The sequence below is a fragment of the Candoia aspera genome, chromosome 1 (genome assembly GCF_035149785.1).
Source record: "Candoia aspera isolate rCanAsp1 chromosome 1, rCanAsp1.hap2, whole genome shotgun sequence".
In the NCBI taxonomy this organism is placed as follows: domain Eukaryota; kingdom Metazoa; phylum Chordata; class Lepidosauria; order Squamata; family Boidae; genus Candoia; species Candoia aspera.
Window position 1 is genome coordinate 339,752,273 of NC_086153.1, and position 24,387 is coordinate 339,776,659.

The 24,387-nt window shown below is 47.3% G+C and overlaps 2 protein-coding genes across 5 annotated transcripts; both read left to right on the forward strand.

Annotated features, from left to right (window-relative positions):
• The first annotated feature begins 800 nt into the window (after positions 1 to 800).
• On the forward strand, positions 801 to 12,209 carry LOC134488471 (procathepsin L-like). The gene is made up of 8 exons (XM_063290922.1): positions 801 to 921; positions 3,024 to 3,203; positions 3,668 to 3,790; positions 5,495 to 5,653; positions 7,312 to 7,536; positions 8,009 to 8,177; positions 9,694 to 9,808; positions 11,850 to 12,209. The coding sequence occupies exons 2-8, from the start codon at positions 3,075 to 3,077 to the stop codon at positions 11,947 to 11,949; spliced, it is 1,020 nt and encodes a 339-aa protein (XP_063146992.1). The 5' UTR covers positions 801 to 921; positions 3,024 to 3,074; the 3' UTR covers positions 11,950 to 12,209.
• Positions 12,210 to 13,845: 1,636 nt separating this feature from the next.
• Positions 13,846 to 24,242, forward strand: EBI3 (Epstein-Barr virus induced 3). 4 transcript variants are annotated; one of them, XM_063290929.1, is made up of 7 exons: positions 13,846 to 14,034; positions 15,754 to 15,832; positions 16,893 to 17,135; positions 17,495 to 17,609; positions 18,817 to 18,989; positions 20,149 to 20,312; positions 21,781 to 24,242. In XM_063290929.1, the coding sequence occupies exons 2-7, from the start codon at positions 15,754 to 15,756 to the stop codon at positions 21,931 to 21,933; spliced, it is 927 nt and encodes a 308-aa protein (XP_063146999.1). In that variant the 5' UTR covers positions 13,846 to 14,034; the 3' UTR covers positions 21,934 to 24,242. The 4 variants fall into 4 exon arrangements, with proteins under 4 accessions (XP_063146999.1, XP_063146998.1, XP_063147000.1 ...); XM_063290928.1 differs by lacking the exon at positions 13,846 to 14,034 and adding an exon at positions 14,152 to 14,169; XM_063290930.1 differs by lacking the exon at positions 13,846 to 14,034 and adding an exon at positions 15,016 to 15,123.
• The last annotated feature ends 145 nt before the right edge of the window (positions 24,243 to 24,387 follow it).

The window sequence follows — 24,387 nt, forward strand, 5'->3', positions numbered from 1 at the left end:
GCATTCTGGGAATTGAAGTCCACCCATCCTGAAGTTGCCAAGGTTGAGAAACACTGCCATAGGGGGTCACAGATCATACCACGGCTTGCACGATTCTGATCTTTGGGGGTAGAAACACATCCCGGCATCTGAGTATCTTCTCCAAGGCCTTTATCCGTGATGGCAATCCTAAATGGCAGAAGCTCTCCACTTCAACACTTAAACTTGACGATATTGACATTGTTGTCAGTTATGCTCATGTGGCGCTGTTTTTATTTCTTTTAAGTTGCAGCGATCCCACTGAGCTGTTCAGGGTTCTCGTATATAGGACGGGCGACTGTATAAGTCTAATAAGCAAATGTGTAAGTTCTCCCACCTCTTCTGGCAACTCTGAACCCACTCCAGTTTTCCCCCATCTCTTCTGAAGTGCCATTCCCATAGCTGGAACCATGCAGAGTGCCGTGGAGCTTCCCCTCCCCGGCTCTTCGTGCAGCCAAACATCGCCTTGGCCCTTTTTGCTGCAGCAGGTGTTCAACTGACCGTCCGCTGGGGTCCCTAATCCTCTTCCCAGGCATGGCTGCCGAGCCGGTCTCTTCCCAGCCCTGTGCATTAGTTTTCTTGCTGAGATGCAGGACCGTCAACCTTGTCTCCCCTGAACTTCGTGAGAAAACTCGAGTTAGCAGGCGGTGTGTTCAGGGTCACCACAAGAAGAGCCACATCCTGCGCTGCATTGGGTTCTTGCCAGAGGCTGCATGGAAGCTCGGCCCATGTCGCAAATTTGTGGTTTTCAGCTGTTCCCTTGCAAAACACGGCAGGTGGAGACACGGCAAATGAAAGGAAGTTGGGGTAGACAGTCCGGAAGGAGTCCTGGTGATTTCTCTGTTCCAGAGAGACAGGCAGGCAGAAGAAATCTCTCTTTCTAGCCTTTTCTGCCAGCAAGAGGTAAGTGCAGTGGGGAAATGGGCCATAACTCGGGGTGCAGAGCTCCTGCTTGGCCAGGGGAGTGCTGTCGTCTTCCATTAAAGCAGGAGCCTCCCGTGAAACTCTAGGGAACGCTTGGTGTTTGTGGGTAAACTGCCCCAGCCTCTGGAAGCTCCACTTGGCTGATATACTTGTCTTGCTGCCCCATGTCCCCTTCCAGCCATCTCATTTGATCACACACACCCCTCTTGTGCATTACAGCCCTCCAAAGTGCTGAGTAGGTTGGTGGTGATGGGGTTATGGTAGAAGTTTTTAAGAATTACAAATTGACGTGAACATCATGGCAGAATTGGGGTAGGGTGGGGGAGTTGCTTATTTCCTAGCATGTCCCCACAAAAGTTGATGAGGTTTTTCCCCAGGTGGTGTCCTGCGGATGGAGAGGGATCACCTGCTTAGGTTGAGGTGAATACAAGTTGTTGAAGATGAAAGAGGGATTCAAAGGACGAGTCCTGGAATTGATCCGAAGGGCAATGCGTGGGGGTGGGTGCTTGATCTAACGTTAGCCGAAAAATCAGGAGGTTATAATTATCCAAAATGTTCAAGGGGGCGGGGAGGGAGGGACACAGCATGAAGACCACTTGTGGGGGGGGGGATTGGGACAAGGTTTCCTGTACTCTAATCCTAACTCTTCCCCCCACCCCTTTTAACACCATAAACTTTGGAAACTGGATGTTTTGCAAAAAAGGTTTCTTCTATTTCTCCTAGAATTGCTACAGACTTGATGAGGCAAGGTTTGCTTCCTCGGGGTGGGGTGCGTGTGTGTGTGTGTGTGTGCGCACATGTGCGCACCCGTGTGCATGTTGGGAGGAGCAGAACCACAGAACTGGTCTGCAGTGGGAAGGTGGCTGCAGAATGGGTCTGCCAGCCCTTTGAGGTAGTGGTAGTCCGGCCAGGAAGCCCACCCAGATGAACAAATTTTACATTATTGTAAGGTTACATCAAGGTTACAAGTAAGGTTACATGATATCACATGCTGGCTGGGGAATGCTGGGAGTTGAAGTCCACCCTTCTTAAAGTTGCCACGGCTGAGAAACACTGGGTTAGAGAAATGGGTTCAAAAGGACAGAATGAAATTTAGCTGAAGCAAATGCAAAACTTTTTATCTGGGAGAGAAAGAAATCTAATAATAATAACAATAATATATTACATGTATTTGCTGCTTGACTCCCAGTGACCCTGGGCAGTCGCACAGGGAAAGGGGGCTTTGAATTATAAATGATCTCCGCTTGGATATGAGTCAGGACCATGATGTGATGTAAGGGTGGCCTGCATCAGCAGCAGCATCTGTATACCACCCAATTCCCAACAACTCTGGGTGGTAGTTCCTCTTCATTCTGCCTGGGTTAAATCCTGCTCTGGTTCCGGTTGCCAGTTCTCAGCCTGACCCTTGGGGAAACACTCAGAGAAACTGGAACAAGTTCTGGGAATTGCAGTGGGGATGGTGATGAAGGGAGCCGAACTGGAGGAGGTGTTTGGCCTTGAGAGAAGATGACGTCTGCAAATACCTGCAGGGAGGTTGAATTCCAGGCCTTTGAGCAAGACCAGAGGCATGCATTTAACTTAACGGGAAGGGAGATTCCACCTGAATTTAGAGTCTGGGGAGAACTGAAGAGATGATGTTGATGAAGAAACATTGGCCGAACCGTTACGAGATAAACAAGGGAAAGTAAACGGCCCTGCTTTTCCAAATCCCATTCTTACACCCTATGACATTAAAGTAGCATTCCGGTAGGCATTGCAGTGTCTGTTTCCTGAGCTGGCCTACCTTGCAGGGCTGACCCTATCACTCAGAGGAGCTGCAAGCTGAGTCACGAGCCAGAAAAATGGCAGGCTCCCTTTCACTGGGTGTGTCCAAATGGAGGCTGGAACCGATGTCTGTCAGGAAGCTTCGATCTGGATTTCTGTCCTGGGCAGGGGGTTGGACCTGATGGGCTCAAGGGTCCCTACCCCCTCTGAGATTCTTGCAGATGCAGCCAAAGCACACCCCCAGTGCAGCATTTTGGGAGGGAATGAAGTCATGGACTGACCTGGGTGTGAGACATGGTGCTCCCCCAATGTTCCAGTTTTGAGCATCCTTAACCACCATATTTGTCATCCCCACCAAGACAGAGGGGATGCCGCCAGTCTTTTGGCTCACCGTGACCACCCTGGTCTTCCTGAAGGTGTTCTGCAGCGCCATGGATCTGGCCCTGGAAGGCGCATGGAAGGGATGGAAAGAAATCCACGCCAAGGACTATCTTGAGGTGAGTTTGTGTTGGCCTTGTGAGGTAGTCCATTTGGGAAGCACGCCCAGATGAGCTAATTCTACTTTATTGCAAGGCTGCATTAGCAGAATCTTGCAAGCCCAAAAGAACAAATCTCCCACCAGGCATGGTTAAAGTAACAGCAGGTGCCCCCCAGATTCCCCACAATGCTCTGGATGCAGCATTGCTCAGCAGCATTCTGAGATATTACACACCTCGTTGTTTTTAAAATTATTTTGGCCGCTAGGAACCCAGGAGGGATGTCCGCTGGGAGATCTTGCAAGTGAAATCTATTGGTTTCAATGCTGTGGCTTCTTTTGCCAGACCGATGGATCCTGGCCTGTCCTTGAAACTGGGCTTAAATTAAAGTGTTCCTTAAGTTTGGGTTTTTTCTTGAGGTGAGCGGGAGTTGGGAGAAGAGATTCTGTCTATAAACACGTGATGGGCATGTTGTGTCTTTACAGGAGGAAGAAACTTTCCGTCGGATGGTTTGGGAGAAGAATTTGTGGAGAATTGAACAGCACAATTTGGAGGCAGCTCAGGGGAAACACAGCTTCCTGCTGGCTATGAACCACTTGGGTGATCTGGTAACCAGGCAGACTTTGTATGGTATTTGTAGTTGTGAAGCACTGATGGGCTCAGAGCTGTGATGTCACGCAATATTCACACTGTAGCATCCATGACTGCTTTGGGTTAAAATAATAGCCTTTTTTGTATGGTGAGGAACCCTGGTCAGATGGCAGCCCAAGCTGACCTGGGCTGCTCTTGGAATCTCAGCAGGGTCTGGCCTGGTTAATATTTGGATGGGAGGCCACTAGGAAATTCCATGACTTGGAAGTAGGAAAAATAGGTCCGTTAAGTCACAAGGAATCCAGTCTTGTCTTTCCTCGTTCAGCTGGCAGGACCGAGCTGATTTCAAACAAACAAAGCAGGGTCAAACCTTTCAGTGGGATACCACTGTGAAATGGCGGGGAGGGGGGTAGTCAGAAAAAATATCCCATGTCTATCTTGTTGCCAAGCATAAATCACCAGGAGTTGGGCTGCTTTTTGTGTCTGTGGGAAGGTGTAACGGTCTGTGGGAACGATCTTGGGAGACAGGAGGGAGAGCTGCAGACTGGACCACCGTCGTGCAAAAGGTATCTCAGCCCACAGGAGGAGAGGGGGCGTGGGAAGCGTCTCAGAAGGGACCCTCCCGAGTTTTCCAGAGAGTAAAAGGAAAGGAGGGGAGAAAGTCTTTCAGTCTTGCAAGATCCTGTTAATGTAACCACCTTACAACAAAGATAAATTTAGTGCTCCTTCTCTGGACTACCTCGCAGGGCTGACATTAATCTTGCAAGTCTGAAAGCCTTCCTCCCCTCCTCTCCTTTTACTCTCCGGAAAACTCGAGAGGGTCCCTTCTGAGACGCTTCCCACGCCCCCTCTCCTCCTGTGGGCTGAGATACCTTTTGCACACCGGTGGTCCAGTCTGCGGCTCTTCCTCATTTCCACACGCCATTGCAGGAGGAGGGGCTCTAGGCTTGACTAGGGGACTGTAAACTCCTCTGTGGGGTGGGGGGGAGCTGCTTTGGGGGAGCAGCCTTCAGGAGTGGACGTGGGGTGCAAAAGGAGATCAGCACCGGTCTGGGAAAGCTGGAATAGCAAGCCATCAATTGGCCAAGTTATCAATAAATCCTAGCCAGCAGTCAGAGTAATTCCCCTGCATCATTTAAAAAGAGGAAGTAGCCTTATAGCACCCCCCTTTGAAGGTAGACCAGGGTGGGCCAGGAGTGTCCTTGACCATGTTGCCAATGAAGGCTGAGGGAGTTGAAGTTTCCCTGGCCCTTGGCCAGCAGGTTTTCCATCACGGAGAGAGATTGTGGCGTCCTTGAAGAAGCAGAGGCGGTTTTTTAAAGGTGGGGTTGCAGTGTGATCCAGAGGTCTTCTACAGTTGGAGACATCACAGGTGGCTCCAGAGTAGTGTTTCTCAACCTTGGCAACTTGAAGATGAGTGGACTTCAACTCCCAGAATACCCTGGCCAGCATTGATGGACTCCGACTCCCAGAATACCCTGGCCAGCATTGATGGACTCCAACTCCCAGAATTCCCCAGCCACCATTCCACACGTCTTAAACTTGCCAAAGTTGCCAAAGTCTAGAGAACTGCAGATTGGCCTCCCTTTGATGACACCTTACAACCAAGTCCATTTTCCTTTTTGACCTTCTCTGCCTCTGTTTCTCCCCGGCTTGCTCTGCTGTCCTGCTGAAAGGTAAGACTAACAAGCAAAAGACCGAAGTCCTGATTTCTTCCCCAGACAGATGAGGAGTTTAACCAGATGTTGAATGGTTTCCACCCCGATCGGGCCAAACAGCACGAAGAGAGAGTTGCCTCATTCCCAGAGTCAGCCGCAAGGGAGACGCCCAAGGAAGTGGACTGGCGCACAAAGGGTTACGTCACCCCTGTAAAAGATCAGGTGAGTCCGGGAGATTTCGTAGCCAAGCTAGAATTTCGGTGGCCAAAATGGGAATCCTGGTTTAGAGCTTTGTTGTCGCTGAAGCCACGTTTCTCATTCTTGTGGCTGAAAAGAGCATCTTGCAAAATAGGATGAAATATTCTGTCCAAATGTTCTTTGAATATTTCAGAGGGAATGTGGCAGAGATCAAGTTCTCAGTTCTAGACTTCGAAGTTTTCTCATTGTATTTAAAACATGCAACCTGGAGGCTGTGCTAGATTTTTTTTTTGTTCCATCCCTCCTTCCTTATCCACATGCCAAGCTCTTGCCAGCTTCAGCCCCCACTTAAAAGAAACACAGAAAGGACAATTATACAATGGAGTCTTCAATACCAAGTAATTACATCAAGACTGAAATATTTATTGTAAAACAAATACTTTGATGCGACCGGTAGCAGTTTTTTGTCTAATATTATACTCAATTTTGTATGAAAAAGGCAAATAATTTTATGCTCGTAATATCAATATCCTAAATTGCAACTAATAGTGACAGAATATCTTCTCTCTTTCCTTTATTTCCAATACTCTAAGTCAGTGTTTCTCGACCTTGGCAAGTTTAAGATGGGTGGACTTCAACTCCCAGAATTCCCCAGCCAGCCTTGCTGGCTAGGGAATTCTGGGAGTTGGAGTCCACCCATCTTAAACTTGCCAAGGTCGAGAAACACTGCTCTAAGTTATCTAAACAATACAGTGTCAATAACTTCAATCAATGCTGTATAAATATTAAGGTATTGAAACAATACAATGTGTCAAGATTTATACCAATATAATAAAAAGGAAAAAAAAGAAAAAAAATCCCCATTTCTAAGAGCTGAATGCTATCAAGTCAGAATCAATTCTTAGTGACCACCGCTTTCTAACCCAGCATTAAGAAATTGCTCCAGCATTGTAGGACATTCCTGTAATATCTATGTAGGTTATACTTGATTTATTTTAATTGGTTTCCAACAAGGTCCATCTGGCTTGGCACCAATGTCCCACCCAAGCTTCTAGTCCTCATTGTTCTATATAAAGGACAGATTTAAATAAGGAGAGAGGAAGTTCTGAGAATGGAATCAGGCCCTGAGTCCAACTAGCTTTTCCTGGCTAAGTTTATACAAAACCCATGTTGAACGCTAACCAACATTGGTTGGCCGTTAAGCTGTGGACTAATTTCACTGGATGAAGTTTTTCCTTTATCTGAGCACACCTTGGTAATGTTCACGAAGGTGATGATTCAATTTTTGTTGTAACTATTGCTCTGATCGCTATCTATACAGCCTGCCAGATAGTTCTGTGTGAATTTGGGACTTCTAACGCTTGGATCCTTGCCAAGGGTCTAGGATAGTTAAGGATATTGCCATAACGTATGGGCTGTTCCAAGTAATGCGACTTTTTTTGTCATCGGTGAGTGGCTCTTGTCTCCGTTCCAGCTGTGTCCAAGGGCTTTTCTAGGTCTTTTGATGCGGCGCCAAGTGCGCTAACTGGCACCACCACAGCTTTCTTTCTCCACCTTTGCTCCGTCGCTATGGAATGCCCCCCATGTCCTCCCCCTCCTCCTCCTGCAATTACGAGCCAAGGCAACCGGCGTTGGCCTCCTGATCCTGCAGGGCTCTTCCCACGCTCTTGCTGTCTTCCCAGGGACACTGTGGGTCCTGCTGGGCCTTCAGTGCCACCGGAGGCCTGGAAGGTCTGCTCTTCAAGAAGACGGGCAAGCTGGTTTCCCTGAGTGAGCAGAACCTCATGGACTGCTCCTGGAAGCTGGGCAACCGGGGCTGTCGCGGAGGGTACATCACCCAGGCCTTGGAGTATGTTCGGGAAAACGGAGGCATCAACTCGGAGCACGACTACCCTTACCAGGAGAAGGTGAGGGCGGGAACAAGGCATGGCCTCTCCAGCCATGGAGCCCGTGAGGAGCATCTGGGGGCTTCCTGTTGGAGGTCATTGCTCCTGTATTTAGGTGCCATTTTTCACTGATTACATCCTCCTTGTCATGGCGAGCGGTAGGCTACTTATTACAATTAAAAGGTCATATTATTCTATTTTAATAGTATCTCAACAATTGCAGCGACCACCCAGGTCCGCCACCCCTCCCCCAAACCTGTTGGAAGGTGGTTTTGACTATTTTCCAGCATGCAGGCAAGGTGGGGGCTCCCTATATCTCAGGGGCCAGGCCACCCCATAACGTGGCGGCTGCCACCTGGAAGGCGGGCCCCCGGGCCCACGCCCCCTCGGCCTCCTGCTCCTCTTGGAGTTTATTCCGCTGTGAAATAAGAAGTGTGAAGTCTGGAAAGGGGCTCCCAGACGCCTCCTGTGCCTTCCTGTCCCGTCTCTGCAGGAGGAGTTGAAATGTCGCTACAACCCCGAGGCCCGGGTGGCCAACTGTACCTCCTTTGTGCAGATTCAGGCGGGGAACGAGGAGGCCCTGGAGCAGGCCGTGGCCATGGTGGGACCGGTGTCCTTAGCTGTGGATGCGCAGAGTTTCCAGTTCCATTTCTATAAGTCAGGTGAGGAGAGCTGGGCGATGGGGAATCGGTAGGGCTCCTGATGGACACGAGACAGATCTGTGGGCTAGAATCAGGTCGTCCTCGTTTAGCGACTGCCTTGGACAGCAGTGGTTTGCAGTTACGACGGTCATGAAGAAGTAGACCCATCCCTGCCTTGATAACCTTTGCAGGTCTGTAAAGCAAAGGAAAGCTGAAGTCATACTGTAAGCACAGGAGTGCTTTCACTTAGTGACTGCTTCACTTAATGACCAAGTTGCCGATCCCAGTTGTGGTTGCTAAACGAGGACGAGCTGTAGCGTGTTTGTGTGTGTATATTTGGGGAGGGATACAAGTACTCCACCCATTTTCCCCCCGCCTCCCCAAAACTCCTGGTCCTGACTAGTATCCCATGAGCCTTTGCATCAAGATGGTACTGGCGGGTGTATATAACTTCAAGGACCCCTTCCTGGTTGGACAGACAGGGGGCGTGGCTTGGACACTGCAGCCAATCAGTGTTTGGGATGCATCCCCTAAGGCAGTGTTTCTCCACCGTGGCAGCTTAAAGATGTGTGGACTTCAACTCCCAGAATTCTCCAGCCAGTTTGCTGGCTAATAGGGTGACTTCATTTTTTGGCCACTCTAGCTCTCTTTCTTTTTTACTTGGAGGACTGATTAGTCAATACAGGCCCACTAGCCCAGAAATCATGGAGTATCTAGGTTTGCACATCACAGTTGAACTGGGAAAAAGGGCTTTGAGAAACAATGGAGGGTTACACTGGTTCCTCTCCTGATTTGGGTTTCTGCATTTGCCCAACACGCTGGATTTAGAAATAATCTGGCCAGGCACACTACCTGAAAATTATACTGAAGTTGCAGAGTTAGGATTGGTCCCCAGAGCCACATCGACGGATTTGTGTAAGGCTCTGCACGCTTCTTACCTACAATAATAAAGAATCTCCTTCTAAGATTTCAGAGCCCATTGGGGTCAAGCAGCATCGAAATCGAATCAATAAAAAATAAAATAAAGTTTAAAATTTTTTTTAAAAATCAATCAATCAAATCAAATCAAATTCAGACCCATGTTTTTCCCCAGTCTGATTAGGGGATTTGGGCTGTTGGCATGGAACTTCTCTCTTCCCCCTGCCTGCCTGCCTGTCTGTCTGTCTATTTATTTGTTATATTTATGTAGCCACCCATCTCACAGAAAAGCGACTCGAGGCGGCACGCAATAAAAAAAAATGTAAAATCAAACTATTAAAACAAGTCTAGCCTGCTGAAGATCAACCCAGGCTCCGTTTCCCGGACACACACAGTGCACTGAAGACTGATGGAAATGTGGGAGTGGGCGTGCACATGTATTTTATTGTAAACCGCCCAGAGTCCCTTTTGGGAGATGGGTGGTGATAAATTTGATTAATAAAATAAACAAATAAATACAATAAATGTGTGCGTGCACATGTGCAGATGTGCAAGATGCTCCCTGCTGTCCAGTTTCGGAATGCCATCTCTCTCTGCTCCGAATTTCTTCTTTGCCCAGGTATCTTCACAAGCAGCTGGTGCGGCCACCACGTCAACCACGCCATGCTGGCTGTGGGCTACAACACCACGCAGGAGGGTGGCACGGCCACAAATTACTGGATCCTAAAGAACAGGTGATCAAAGAGGAGGTGGGGGAGGGTGGAGGAGGAAGATCAAATACTGGGGGCTTTAAGTGAAATCTCAGTTATTTCATCATCTGGTTTGGCTAGGGAAGAGTGAGAGGCCAAACTGATTCATGTGTTAGATTGAAAGCCAATGGGTGCCCTTGGGCCAGTCCCTCCCTCTCAGCCCAAGAGCCAATCAGGCGCGGTAGGAGAGTTCTAGTCCCGCCTTAGGCATGAAGCTGGCTGGGTGACTTTGGGCCAGTCCCTCCCTCTCAGCCCAACCCACCTCACAGGGTTGTTGTTGTGAGGAAAGTAGGAGGAGGCAGGGGTATTAGGTATGTTTGCTGCCTTGAGTTAGATATGAAAAAGGCGGGGTGAAATAGCAACAAGAACAACAGCAACTCATAGTTGCTCTAGGAACTTGGAGAGGTTTATAATTGACTCTCCTCCCACAATAATCCTGCTAGGTAGGCTCAGCTGAAGGGGCCTGGATTCACATCTTGCATTAAAGCCATAACATGGTTTGTTTGGGGTTGGCTTAGGGTGTGGTGTGGGCCAAGCCAATTGTGGGTTCTGCAAAAGACCATCATTAAGCAGACTATGGCTTAGTGATTGGATGAACCCCCATCACTGGCCCAGCAGAAGTCAGCCAGGGATCTTCCTTAACTGACTGAACCCAAGGGGCCCTGTTGCTCATGAAAGATCTTTGCCTCTTTCCCCACTTGGCTGTTTAATTTACTAAAAAAGAAAAAGAAATAAAAATTAACTGGCAGAATGAGGATTAGACAGGGCACTTGTGAAGGGATCTGCCATCTTTCCTACCTGGTTCCAGAATAATTACACTGGGCCCTTCTCTCTCAGCCCAATCCACCCTCCAGGGTTGTTGTGAAGATAGAATGGAAAAGTTCCCCAAGTCAGCTGCTGTGTTTTCCCGGGGTAAAGGGAGAAGATAAATCTAACAGGTAAAACAAGAAAATAAATAAAAATCTCAGGGGCCAGCAATGCATGCTTTGTAACACACATATATAGCCTTCAAGTTAGTTTCTGCAGTTTCTTGGCATCGTTTTCAGAAGTGGATTGCCCTTGTGTTATCCTTTCTCCTCACTTAACAACCATTCGTTTAATGATGGATCGGACTTGAGATGGTGCTGAAAAAAAACGACTTACAACTGGTCCTCACACTTACGACCATCGCAGCGTCCCCACGGCCACATGATCACGATTTGGGTGCTTGGCAACCGGTTTGCATTTGTGACCATCGCAGCGTCCCATGGTCACGTGATCGCCATTTTTGACCTTCTGGGCTGGGTTCTGGCAAGCAAAACCAATGGGGAACCATGTGATTCGCTTAATGACCACAAGGTTTGCTGAACACCTGCGCCAATTTGCTTAATGACCGCCGCAAAAAAGGTCGTAAAATTGAGTTGGATTTGCTTAATGACTGCTTCACTTAGCTTAGCAACTGAAATTCTGGTCCCAGTTGTGGTCGTTAAGTGAGAACTACCTGTATAGCTGAGAGGGAGGGACTGGCCCAAAGTCCCCCAGCTGGCTTCATGCCTAAGGCAGGACTCGAACTTTCCGAGTCTGATCTTCCAGAGTTCTCTTTAACAAGATTTATTGAGATGAAAGGGATGGCGTTGGGAGAATTCCAGCAACTGAAGTATTTCCCGTTTACACCAGACATATCCTATGGACCTGAGGATGGAGATGGTCTGATCTGCTTTCTAACAGCCTTGCTCTGATGCAGCAAAGGGACAGATCCCACCACTGTGAAAACAGAGAAGCTGGCAGCTGGATAGTAAAACAACCGTCTCCTGAATCTTTATCAGTCCGGAATCCAACTCTTACGCGTGAACTGTATCCATTGCACAATCTTTGTTTCTGGCAGATGTTTAAAAAAAAACAACTGTTCAGCCTTGGCAATGCTGAGGATTTGGGCCAGCTGCCCATAGAATGGATTGGTCGGCCAAGGGTTCAAGAGCCATAGTTCTTGCCGTGCACTGCCAGGTGTTCACCTGCTAATCTCTTTTTTTTCCCTTTCCTTCCCCAGCTGGTCCGAGAAGTGGGGCGAGCAGGGCTACATGCGCCTGGTGAAAGGTGTCGATAACCACTGTGGGGTAGCAAATCAAGCGTGTTACCCAACTGCGTAACACCCTGCTTGCCTTCCCGTGGCATCGTTTCTCCCCAGAGCTTCTCCAGAGCTTCAACCCTTCCAGCTGAGCCATTCCTTGCCGGCATCGTTGCCCCAGATGGGGTTGAAAGTTTCAATGAAATGTGCTTCTTCCTGGTTCCTGATCCTACCCTTTTCCATGGTAGGAAGAGTGCTCGGTTGTTGTAAAAAGCTTCCTGCTTCTTACGATGAGTGGTATACAGGACACAGATTTTAATAAATGTTCTGTTGAACTTGCCAGATTCTCAGAGGAGCGACTCCTTCCTCTTGCCTTTTTTGCCCTCTTTCCCTTCTTTTTTGCATGAATGTGTATATGGGGAGTCCTTGATTGATGATCACAGTTGGGACCAGAGTTTCCACCATGTCGTTGCGGTCGTAAGTTGAATCACCACACGACTGGACCCAATTTTACGACCATTTTTACAGCAGTCGTTAAGTGAATCCAGCTCCCCAATGGGCATTATTTTGCCAGAAAACGGCAAACAAACTGGCAAAACGCGATCATGTGATCATGGGACACTGCAACTGGTCATAAATGCGAGCCGGTTGCCAAGCGCCTGAAATGCGATCATGTGACTGTGGGTGGTGGTGTTTTGTGATGCTTGGAAGTGCTTTACAGACCATAAAGCACCCATGCCAAGGCCGTCATAACTTCGGACCGTTGAACGATCATAAGTCAAGGACTACCTGTAGTTGTGTATTTCTCAGCAACGTGAGAGTGGTTTGCATTAAACAAAAATACAGTGGATATCTGAGGATGTTGGGGAGAATCAGTGACACTCATAAATGGTTACCTTATTTTACAGACGATTACTTTCATCCCTGAATATTTCTTGTTGTTTTGCCCAACCATAGGCAAGTGTGTCACACACTCATGTATATGTGAAAGCGGATGCAGATCTCCAGGACTTCAGCTGCACGTTGTAAAAGTGGGAAGGCTGAATATCGCAACAGAGATTCATAATATTTTCCCTCCCGTTTTGGGCGGGTAGGGATGTCCTCTTAAATTTAGGGTTGTTTTCTTTCAGAGTAAGTCTGCAGACCATTCCCAATAGCATTGTTCTTGGTATTTGTATGCCCTCTAGGTAAAGTAAAAGTTGGTATCTCAATTTAGACAGCATGATAGAATTAAACTTCTGGATAAATGGTAAGGCAGGCTGGAGGTACTGTCTGACATTTATTCATTCATTCATGCATTCATTCCGTTTGACACTTATTCATTCATTCATTCATTCATTCATTCATTCATTCAGTTTGTATACTGCTGAAGACTCATGCAAGTTTATAGCAAGGCTAGACAACCCATGACCCACTGGGTCATCGTTTCGGAGATATTTCCTTACCAGATTCTTCAGTGCCTTCAACAATGGCAGAACTTCTAATGTACGGGAAAAGTTCTTAAAAATTCAGGCAGAGAAAGTAGCCCATGTTGAACTGTATAGCCAAGTCAAACATCAGGAATTAACCACAGGAAATGTTTTATGACATTCTGTATTATGTCATCAAATGTTTCATGATGGTTTTATGTCATCAAATGTTTTATAAAATGTGCCAAATTTCTATTTCATGGGAGTCACAGGTCCTGGATTTTGGACGCATTCTGTAAGTTGGCCCATTTGAGGTGCCTTGGTTCAAAAACTGTTGCCCTACGGTGCTCTGCTTTGCCCAGTTAAAGGTTACAAACTATCAAACAGACACCAGGGTTTCAGTAGTATGTAGATAGAACCGTAGAAAATGTCCATAATAAGCATAATCCAAATCATAAACCATATCAGATAATAGTAATACTGAAGACAATAAGCAACAGTACCAACAGTGCAAGACAAAAATAGAATACAAGAGTGAAATAGAAGCTGAAATATAATGGCAATTAATTAGACACCAAGTGCTCTTTGGAAGGACCTTCGAGAAATGTTTACTTTCAAGTCAGAACGAGCGTTCGGCGTGTTGAAATGGTCTGTTGCAATCTCGTCCTTCCCCGTCACCTGGTTTTGTGACTGGCCTGTGTCTCCCGTCGAAGGCATTGCTAGCCCAGTATTGATGGTGGATCGATGCACATTTTAAGGTAAGCAACAGGGTCCTGGTGCCCCGTCCAGGGTCAGCCAAGGGGGCAGTGCCACAGACAAACCAAATTAGAGAAATACAGGAAGGCTGGCATGAACAAGTCAGTCCAGAGGACAAGACTGAGGCTTTTATGCTGGTGAGAGCAAATCCTTTTGTTTCTTTAACTGAGGGCCATGTTCCCTCTGCAATAAGCTATTACGATAAATCAGTGTTTCTCAACCTTGGCCACTTTAAGATGGGTGGACTGCAACTCCCAGAATTCCCCAGCCAGCATGAATGGGAGAACTCTGGGAGTTGAGGTCCACCCACCTTAAAGCATGCTGGCTGGGGAATTCTGGGAGTTGAAGTCCACCCATCTTAAAGTGGCCAAGGTTGAGAAACACTGTCATAGATTATCTAAAAATGGGGGAGGGCATGCCTTTTTCTCCCCTCCCTTTTGCCCCCCCTACAATCTTTTTTCACCTTCCCCTCCCTTCCCTCTCTGTCTGGCACCCTCCACAGACACGTGGGGATTCCAACTCCCATCATTCCCAACCGGGTGCCTTCCAAATGCATTGGAACTCCAAAACCTAGAATTCCCAGCTCTCATCTGGGAGCTGTGCCCCAAAACGTGGGACAGGGAGCCCCAGGTTTGAGAATGAAGTAAGGCCAAAGAATAATCCCACCTGACTCGCCGTCCAAAAATCCATAAACAAAAAGAAGGGGTGAAAACAATCGGCATGAAAGAAAAATGGCCACCAGTGAAAGGGGGGGGGGGTTAAGCTACAAGAGCAGCAAACTTTGCAGAAATTTTGGGTGCGTTGATTTTACTTTTCCTAGCCAATGAGCCTACTTCACAGGGTTGTTGTGAGAGTAACAATCAGGATTTTTTTTTTTTGAAATGGTGATCCCAAATGTTTAGGGGAGCCTAAACACCCAAATAAACATCTGGGTGCATGCAGGAGAGCAAAAAGGGACTTTGAACATCTGTGTTTGCCATTCTGGATATCTGCTCTTGCAGCTGCCACAGGGGAGAAAGGGAACTTTGAAGCAACGCTTCCTCTTCGGAGAATTGACTGCAATTTATGGGCAATGCTTTCACAGATAAGCTGTAAATAAGACAAAAGCGGGGTGGGGGTGGGGGGACGGAGAACAGGGATGAAGCAAAAAGAGAGAAATCTGGCTTCCTCTGGTTAAAAAAAAAGAGTTGTGACTTTTCCAGCCTAGCCTTGACTAGCACATTTCCGTTGAGTTCTCCCCTCCTTCCACATTTAGGGGTGGGGGGGGAATCCTAAAAGCTTGGCCTTTGTTACTATCTGTGGCGTTTGCAATTCTTTCGGCACAGGATGCTCTGTTCACTGGAAAATGGTGGGTCAAAGCGATGCTGGGAAATTCAGAACAAACCTATTAATTCCCTGGCCCAAATAAAAGGAAGTGCACAGATCCCTGGCTTAACAGCAGCACTCTACGTCTAAGCCACTGTTTCTCAAACTCGGCAACTTTGGAATTCTGGGAGTTGAACTCCACGAATGCTGGCTGGGGAATTCTGGGAAGTGAAGTCCATGAATGCTGGCTGGGGAATTCCACATCTTAAAGTTGCCGAATCTGAGATACACCGGTCTAAACTGATTGCGTCGGTCATGTCTGGCGGCTGCAAGAAAGGGAAATGCAATTGTCGCCTGCAGGAACACCACTTTGGTTTCTAAGCCATTCTTGAAACTCTCTCTCCCTAATGTTCAAGATGCAGTGGATCCTGTCCATCCTCATATTCCTGCTGTCTTGGCCCACTGTCTATGCAGGCACCTCTCAGACCAGTGAAGGTAGGACTACTGGAAGGATGGGGGAGGCTCGATTATTGGCTTCATAACTCCAGTAGTGTGGAGACGGAATTTTACCTGCATCCTTCTTATAAGGAACGTACGTGTTCAGCTAACTGTGTAAGCTGTAATTGTCAAGGAAGATAATAGCTTCCTTGTCTCAAGAGCTCCAAGGCTCTCCTGGGGGATAAGGATGCCTAAGAATAAGTTGGAATGTGAGGGAGGCTGACAAGTACATGATCGGTATAAGTTGGGAGATGGCACGAATGGAAGCTAAGGGAAGGGAATACAAACCAGAACCAGCAGAAGATAATACCAGAATGCAAGCATGCGCATACGGGGGATATCTTGTCCGAAAGTAACTGGACAGGTAATTGTAATGTTAAGTTCTCCTCCCATTATTAGATCGTTCCACTCCCAAAGGAGGGGCCAAGATGGAATTTTACACCCAAAGGAGGGGAGGAATCCCTAAATGGTGATGGGTGTGGATGTAGTGCATAGTTAACATAGATAATACATAGATAATACAAATATATGCATGCCTATAAGATGACGTGCTTGAAGCTCCGCCTGCTTTTTATCTGTGATGCACATACGCGGCAGACACCCCTGAAGGTTAATTTACCTCATGCTTTAGGGCAGTGATTTTCAACCTTGGCAACTTTAAGATGTGTGGACTCCAACTCCCAGAATTCCCCAGCCCACATGGAAATGTCCCTGGAACTTTCAGCCACTAGATTCATATTCAACAAAGAACCTTGGGAGTAAACCAGTGCTTTTCAAACATGGCGACTTTAAGATGGGTAGATGTGTGGACTTTAAAATGTGTGGACTTCAACTCCCAGAATTCCCCAGCCAGCATGCTGGCTGGGGAATTCTGGGAGTTGAAGTCCACACATCTTAAAGTGGCCAAGGTTGAGAAACACTGCTTTAGGGGGCACTGCAGGGCCACACTCCAAATTAGGACTTAGTTATATTATGGTTAAGCACACCATAGTTCAGGATGAGCCATGCAAATGTTGGATGCTAATCCTAACCCCACTGTTGTTTCTTGACCACATAGGGCCCGTCTACCCTCAGTATGCCGAACTTGGGGCATCCAGAGTGGTCTTGTCTTGCCCTGTTCCCGAGGGCACATCCGGGGTGGAATGGAGAAACCACACTACTTTGGAGACTGTTTTGAAGGGGGTGCAAAAAGACGGCAGCTTCATCTTGCAGAACGCCAGCTTGGCCCAGGAAGGCGAATACAGCTGCCAGGATGCCACCACTGGGCAGACCCTGCGAAGGATTCATCTCCAGCTGGGCTGTGAGTAGAAGCCTGAGAGCCACCAAATTCTTTCTTAACAAAATGTAGCCATCTGGAATGAGCCAAAATGATGCTGCATAGGTGGTTTGTTTGTTTGTTTGTTTGTTCGTTCATTCATTCATTCATTCATTCATTCATTCATTCATTCATGCCATGTTTCTCAACCCTGGCGACTTCAAGATGTGTGGACTTCAACTCCCAGAATTCTGGGAGTTGGTCCACAATCTTGAAGTCGCCAGGGTTGAGAAACACTGCACTAGACCAATCTGGCTCTGTTTATTCCTCCTAATTATTAATGATAGCAAAGAAAGAGGGGACCCACATCTGTGTGTCTCACCTTTTTGGCTTCTGCTCGGCAGACCCTCCAGAGAAACCATCGATCCGCTGCAGATCCATTAGCTACCCAGTGGTCAATTGCTCCTGGACTGTGGAAACCAAGACCCTCCTGCCCACATCTTTCTTTGCCACCTACAGGTAAAAAGCGAGGCTGTGGGACGTAGCCAGACATTTTCTCCCAGGATGCCTCGGGAGATCCAGCTGCACCTCCCAGAACTTCCGGTCAGGGTGTGCCTGGTCTCATGACACCCCCAGGGCTTACCCCAAGGTTATGGCTCTCTGCTGTGGCTGGTCACCCCCTGCCAACTTATATTTGAAAGCAGACTGCTCCTAGAAATGGAGGCTCTGTTGAGGTGGGTTGTGTGACGCCAACAGCTGCCAAGGCCAATGCAATCGTGGGCTGTGTTGACCGAAGTATTCAGATGACCGGGCGTGAGAATTCCATTGTGCTCTGCACAAGTTGGAGTTGGGGGGTTGTAGACGGACATTGAGAAGCTCCAGAGGGTTCAGAAGGGAGCCTGCAAAGACAGGGCTGATACGTATAAACAAAGGGGGGGTAGGACTTTGATTGCATGGTCGTGATTGCCATCTTGACTTTTTGGACACCCCACTTCCTTGCCACTGATAAAAACCAAACAATCCTAGAATCATCAGGTTGAAAAGGACCTTGGAAGTCTTCTAGTTCAACCCCTGGCCCTGCAGGGATCTTCAGACCCTCCCGGAGAAATAGCTTTCCCACCTTGGCTTGAAACACTCCAGGATGGAGCCCCCATGATTCCAGGACAGTGAATCTCAACCTTGGCAATTTTAAGATGTGGGGACTTCAACTGAGAGTCCAGAGTTGACTTCAGCCACCTCCCATCTCGTGTTTGAGATGGGAGGTGGAAAACATGTGCTAAACAAATGAATAAAATAAAATAAACTCCCAGAATTCTCCAGCCAGCATTCTGGAGAGTCCATGAATGTTGGCTGGGGAATTCTGGGAGTTGAAGTCCATGCCTGCTGGCTAGGGAATTCTGGGAGTTGAAGTCCATGAATGCTGGCTGGAGATGGTGGTCTCCCATCTAAGGACAAGGTGGGGCTGATCCTGCTGATGAGATCAGCCAAGGAGGGGCTTGGGGCCGCAGTCTGCTTTGACCTAAGGGCCATGAGCTTCCCCAGATCCTACATATCCTGCAAGAGAAAACTGAGGATCAGGACTTAACAGGAACGGAGGCGCAGCATGATTCTGGATTCATTCCTTCCTTCTCCTCTTGGCTGAAGACACTGGGCCCCCTTTTCACATGGCCCTTGAGCGGTTGCTTATGGAATGTAGGTCTCAACCCAGGTTTCTTTGCGAACTCAGGCACGGCCTAGTGGGAGAAGTGCATGAGTGCGTCCAACTGGTTGCGGGGGACAACAGTTGCAGTATTACCACCCTACAGATGTTCTCAACCAGTCCCTATGTGCTCAACGTGACGGCTGTGAATCCTCTGGGGACAGCGACCAACTTCTTTTTAATCTTCCTGAATCAGATCAGTGAGTTTGCCGGCAACTCTCACCTCTGGTAGGGGCATTAAAACAGCCTGTCCTCTAGCAGAGGAAACAGGAGAACTGGGTTCTGCGTCTGGCCCTGCAGCAGAAATTCCGTCCGACGGCAATTTTAATATCTTAGAAGAAACATTCACTGGTCAGGTTCACACAACCCATTTATAACCAGGCTGGCTAGAATCCCAGCAGCTGCATTTGTACAATTTATGTAGTGTTACTCTTGGTTAGGGGTTTTTTTTGGGTGGGGGGCTCTGGGTGTGCTGCAGACCTAGCCTATTTGATTAGGTTGCAACTTCTCAAACCTGTCAACTTTAAGACATGTGGACTTCAACTCCCAGAATTCCTCAGCCAGCATGGCTGGCTGGGGAATTCTGGGAGTTGAAGTCCACATGTCTTAAAGTTGACAGGTTTGAGAAACACTGGGTTAGAGCATATAGAAAATGAATGTGGGTGTTGCTGGCACGTGTGGGAGGAATCTACATTCAAACGCAATGCAAGTATTTATGCCAGCCTTTTTGTCAGCACCTGATTTTTCGAGCATTCACACAATCACAGTCAGGATGCTAGGATTCCTTTAACTGTTTTAATGAAGCGTAATGAATGGTACAGAAGGCAAGCTGCGAATAAAGAGGTCCCGCTCAAACCTAACTTAAAACTACACTCACTTAGTTAGTCCCCTTCCCATGAAACCATGTCACCCCCCCTCCCATCCAGATGATATTCCTGGCATATCTCAACCCCGTGACCTTGATGTCCTCCATAGCCATAATAAACCACTTGACACTCCAACTTCACACCCCCTCCCATCTGGGAACACGGATTCCATTTTTTGGAGAAGGAAATGATGGGAGATGCTCCGATAAGGGTTTCCGTGAAACCTTTGATAAGGGGGATCTGACACTTTTATTTAACACTTTGCCTGATCCCCACTGGCGATCAGGACTTCCTTGTAGGCGAATGAGAAAGCCGGTGGAAAATGGATAAAACTGTCCCTCCTTCAGGAGCAGATCTGACAGTTTTACGGGATACGGACTAGCAGCTGGGATCCCCATGCCAAGACAATACACATCTTTATGTGGGCAGCTTTGTTTCAGTTGTTGAGTTTTTGTTTGTTTGTTTGTTCAATTCTCTCCTCCGCTTTCCTTAGTCCAGCCAGACCCTCCAGAAAACTTGACGGTCTCCCCAATCCAAGGGTTGAGAAAGAAGTTGCTTGTGCAATGGAAACCCCCTAGTTCCTGGTTATACCCAGAATATTTCCCCCTTCAATACAGGATCCGTTATTTGAGGGATGGATCAAGCATTAGCAGAATGGTGAGTGAGAGGGTTGGAAATAACCCCACGTCCTGTTACCTTAGGGTACGCGGTGGCACTGCGGGTTAAACCGCTGAGCTGCCAATCGGAAGGTCGGCAGTTCGAAACCGCGCGGCGGGGTGAGCTCCCGTTGCTAGTCCCAGCTCCTGCTCACCTAGCAGTTCGAAAACATGCAAATGTGAGTAGATCAATAGGTGGGAAGGTAACAGCGTTCCGTGTCATCATGCTGGCCACATGACCCGGAAGTGTCTACGGACAACGCCGGCTCTAAGGCTTAGAAACAGAGATGAGCACCGCCCCCTAGAGTTGGACACGACTGGACTTTACGTCGAGGGAAACCTTTACCTTTACCTTACCTGTTACCTTAGAGCAGACATCTTTAAAGTTCTCTTTTTATTATTGAATTTTAGCAATATACCACAGTCTTCCCTTTATGTTTTGGTAAAGACTGGATTGGATGGAAAGATACTTCTCCACCCTGGGGTATGAGCCATAGGTAGTCCTTGATTTACGACCATTCGTTCAAAGTTACAATGGTGCTGGAAAAAATGATTTGTGACTGGTCCTCTCACTTACCACCATTGCAGCGTCCCCACAGTCACGTGTTCAAAATTCGGGTGCTTGGCAACTGGTATGTATTTACAATGGTTGCAGTGTCCTGGGGGTCACGTGATTGCCAGTTGCGACCTTCCCTAGGGGCTTCCAAGAAGCAAAGTCAATGGGGGAAGCTGGATTTGCTTAACGACCATGTGATTCGCTTAATGACCAGGGCAAAAGTGACGTAAAATCGGCTGTGACTCACTTAATGACCGCATTGCTTAGCGACAGACTTTCTGGTTCCAATTGTGGTCGTAAGTCAAGGACTACCTGTACTTAAGTAGCCAACAGCTACTTAAATGCAAAAAATGCAGGATAGGGGAGTGTGTTCCCCCAGGTAACCAAGTAGGGATCTGTGTTGTGAGCAGGGAGTTTTCTACTTTTTTTTTCTACACTGCAGACAGCATTTTCATTGCAGCTTTTCGATAAAGTCAGCACGATCCAGACGGTATGGTTTCACCATGTCTTCTTTTAGAGAAGTCAGTCCTCTCTTTCTGAGCATCTCATTCAAAGATGAGAATATGCAGCTTCCGGATATTGCGAGACTAAAACTGATCCTCCAGCTTTGGAGCTGTTTTTAAAGAATTTAACGAGTTTTTCTTTGCTACCTAAGATTTTTGTCCCGTGGCTGGGCTAGGATTTGAATCCGAGCCACAATTTGGGATTTTAACCCAAGGCGGTGTCTTCTGGGTATGACTATAGACCCATGATTCCTACCCACCATATGGTCCAAGAAGTATGGGATTTGTAGTCCAATATGCTGAAAGTCACCAGATTGCTGCAAGACATTTCCCTCTCTTTAATTTTTTCCTAGCAAACTGCTGCCTCCATTTTAAGATACGATCAGATAATGTTTCTTTGCCTCCCGCAGACTGGGCCCATTGAGCAAACCTCCTTTATCCTGACCGGGATCCGTTCTGGCGTAACATACCGCATCCAAGTGGCCGCGAAGGACTTCCTGGGTAACGGGGAGTACAGCACCTGGAGTCTTCCGGCCTCTGGAGCATCCTGGAAGCCAGAGTGAGGAATCGGAGCCCTGCATCCCATAGCAAGGAAGCTTCTATTGCTGTTCTTCCTCATGTGGTGGAAGCAGCGCCTTCATCGATGTGGGATTCCCACAGAGTCTGGCCTGTCCAAACTTGGTTTTTCTTTCCAATCTGGCTCTTTCCGGTTCTTCTTATATTGACTGATTGAGTATGTGCCATCAAGTCAGTGTTGACTCCTCGCAACCACATAGGTAGATCTTCTCCAGGAGGACCTGTCCCTAACCTGGTCCTTCAGGTCTTCCAAGGGTGCCCCCATCGCCCGTGTAACTGAGTCCCTCCCCCTTGCTGCTGGTTGTCCTCTTCTTCTTCCTTCCTTCCTTCCTTCCACCTTTCCAATCATTACAGACTTCTCAACAGAGCTAGCTGAGTTGGTGGTGATTCTTAGAAGCCGCATAATAGACCTTCTTCAACATAATCTGTCCCTTCAGGTCTTGCTGTAACTGTCCATCCACCCTGCTGCTGATCATCCTCTTCCTCTGGCATCAGAGCCTTCTTCAGAGAGCTGGGTCTTTGCATGTGTCCAAAGTAGAATAATTTGAGCCTGGTCATTGGTGCCACAAGGGAGAACTCTGGGCTGATGTGTTCAATGATCCATTTTTTTGTTTTTTTGGCCATCCCTAGTATCCTCAGGAGTCTTCTCCAACACCAAAGTTCAAAGGCGTCAATACTCTTCCTATCCTGCTTCTTTGAAGTCCAACTTTCACTTCCATACAGGGTCACAGGGAATACCATTTTTATATTAGTCACTGTTCGAATGTGCCATTTACAGAAGTTAGGGTTACAAGGGACCTTAGAGATCATCTGGTCCAACCCCCTTCCCTCCCTAGTACAGAAATCCACCACTGGCTCTCTAGTCTCCTTAATCATCTTGAGCCCAGGAGACTCCACCACCTTCCAAGGCAGTCTGTCCTGTTGATAAACAGCATTTAAGATTAGGATTTATTTTTTTTTGCTAAAGTCCAACCAAAATCTGCTTCCTTGTAATTTAAAACTCTCTTCTTTGTCCTGTTTTCTGGAACAACTTGGAACAATTCTGCCCCCTTTTCTACATAATAGCCTTTCCAAAACTTGCAGACCTCCATCTTGCCTCCCAGCAGTCTTCTTTTTTCCAGGATAAACATCCCCATCATCTATTCTTCATAGGGTTTCCTTCCTGGCCCCTTCTCTTCTTGGCTGCTCTTCTGTGGACGTGTTCCAGTTTGTGTTCCTCCTAAAACAGGGTGCCCAGGACTGGAAAACTGTGGAAGAATTTAAGTGCTTCTGAGCATAGCAAGAGTTTTAAGTATAGCAGCCATTAACCAGCAAGCACGAAGCATAGCTTTAACTCTCTATTAGTGGTTAGGCTTCAAGAGGAAGTTGATGTCATGGGCAGAAGGAAAAACCTTGAGGAACGGGAGGAAGAGCCGCAACCAAGACAACAACAGAGTAAAAGAAATCTGAGTCCAGGGCAGAACTGTAATGTGAGAAAGTGTCTTAGACAAGACCCTCCCTAGTTCTCACAAAGATAAAGGGAGGGAGGGGGGAAGTGCATTCAGATTTGCAAGATTCTGTTATTGTAACCTTATAATAAAAGAAGTATTAGCATTCATAACTTTGATTTCCTGGTCTGGTCTGCCTTGAAGGGCTGACAGTTGGTCAGAAAGACAGAATTAGTGGAAAGTCATGGCTTTGCATTTGGGCTTCCTGGTAACCAATCATGTTTTTACACTTCTGTAGTTCCTTGTGGCTTGATTATAAATATACGGTTTTCTTTGTTTTGGGGCCTTGCCCATGGAATGTGACTGAACATGACCATATGTGCTTGACCTGGCTTTGCAAACCCATAATAAAATTTGGAGACGTAGCTACTCTGTGTTGTCCTGCTTGGGTAGAGAAAACAAAACTTGTCTTGTCCCTACGGGGCCAAGTGAAAAGGGAGAGGAAAATATGTTGTAAGTGGGTTGAAAATATGCACAAGTTCTCTCTTACAGATTTTTCTTTGAGACAATATTTCAGATGTGATCTTACCAATCAGAATAGAGAGCAAGAGTGACTTCTCTTGTTTTTTTCACTAATCTCTCGATGCTGCTTGGGATTGCATTGGCTCTTGTGCAGGAAAGTGATGCAACTGATACAGGTAGTCCTCATTTAGCGACTGCCTCATTTAGCGACCATTTGCAGTTACGACAGTGATGAAAAAGTAACTTTGTGACCAAAGCACGCATTTACGACCTTCACAGGTCTGTAAAGCAAAGGAAAGCTGAAGCCAGTTCATAAGCACAGTTGGGGTTTCACTTAGTGACTGCTTTGTTTAACAACCTAGTTGCTGGTCCCAGTTGTGGTCACTAAATGAGGATGACCTGTACTCCTAATCACAGCACACGGAACTATTATTTGCCTTCTTTTATATAAAATGAAAAAAAAATCCTTTTGCCTTCTCATCATTCCAAACA

Excerpts from the sequence above, each read along its gene's own strand:
- EBI3 (XM_063290927.1), top strand. The coding sequence starts at position 15,745 with ATGTTCAAGATGCAGTGGATCCTGTCCATCCTCATATTCCTGCTGTCT. Across the intron at positions 15,833-16,892 it reads CACCTCTCAGACCAGTGAAG|GGCCCGTCTACCCTCAGTAT; the intron begins GTAGGACTACTG and ends TTGACCACATAG. Across the intron at positions 17,136-17,494 it reads GATTCATCTCCAGCTGGGCT|ACCCTCCAGAGAAACCATCG; the intron begins GTGAGTAGAAGC and ends TCTGCTCGGCAG.
- LOC134488471 (XM_063290922.1), top strand. The coding sequence starts at position 3,075 with ATGCCGCCAGTCTTTTGGCTCACCGTGACCACCCTGGTCTTCCTGAAG. Across the intron at positions 8,178-9,693 it reads GTTCCATTTCTATAAGTCAG|GTATCTTCACAAGCAGCTGG; the intron begins GTGAGGAGAGCT and ends TTCTTTGCCCAG. Across the intron at positions 9,809-11,849 it reads TACTGGATCCTAAAGAACAG|CTGGTCCGAGAAGTGGGGCG; the intron begins GTGATCAAAGAG and ends TTCCTTCCCCAG.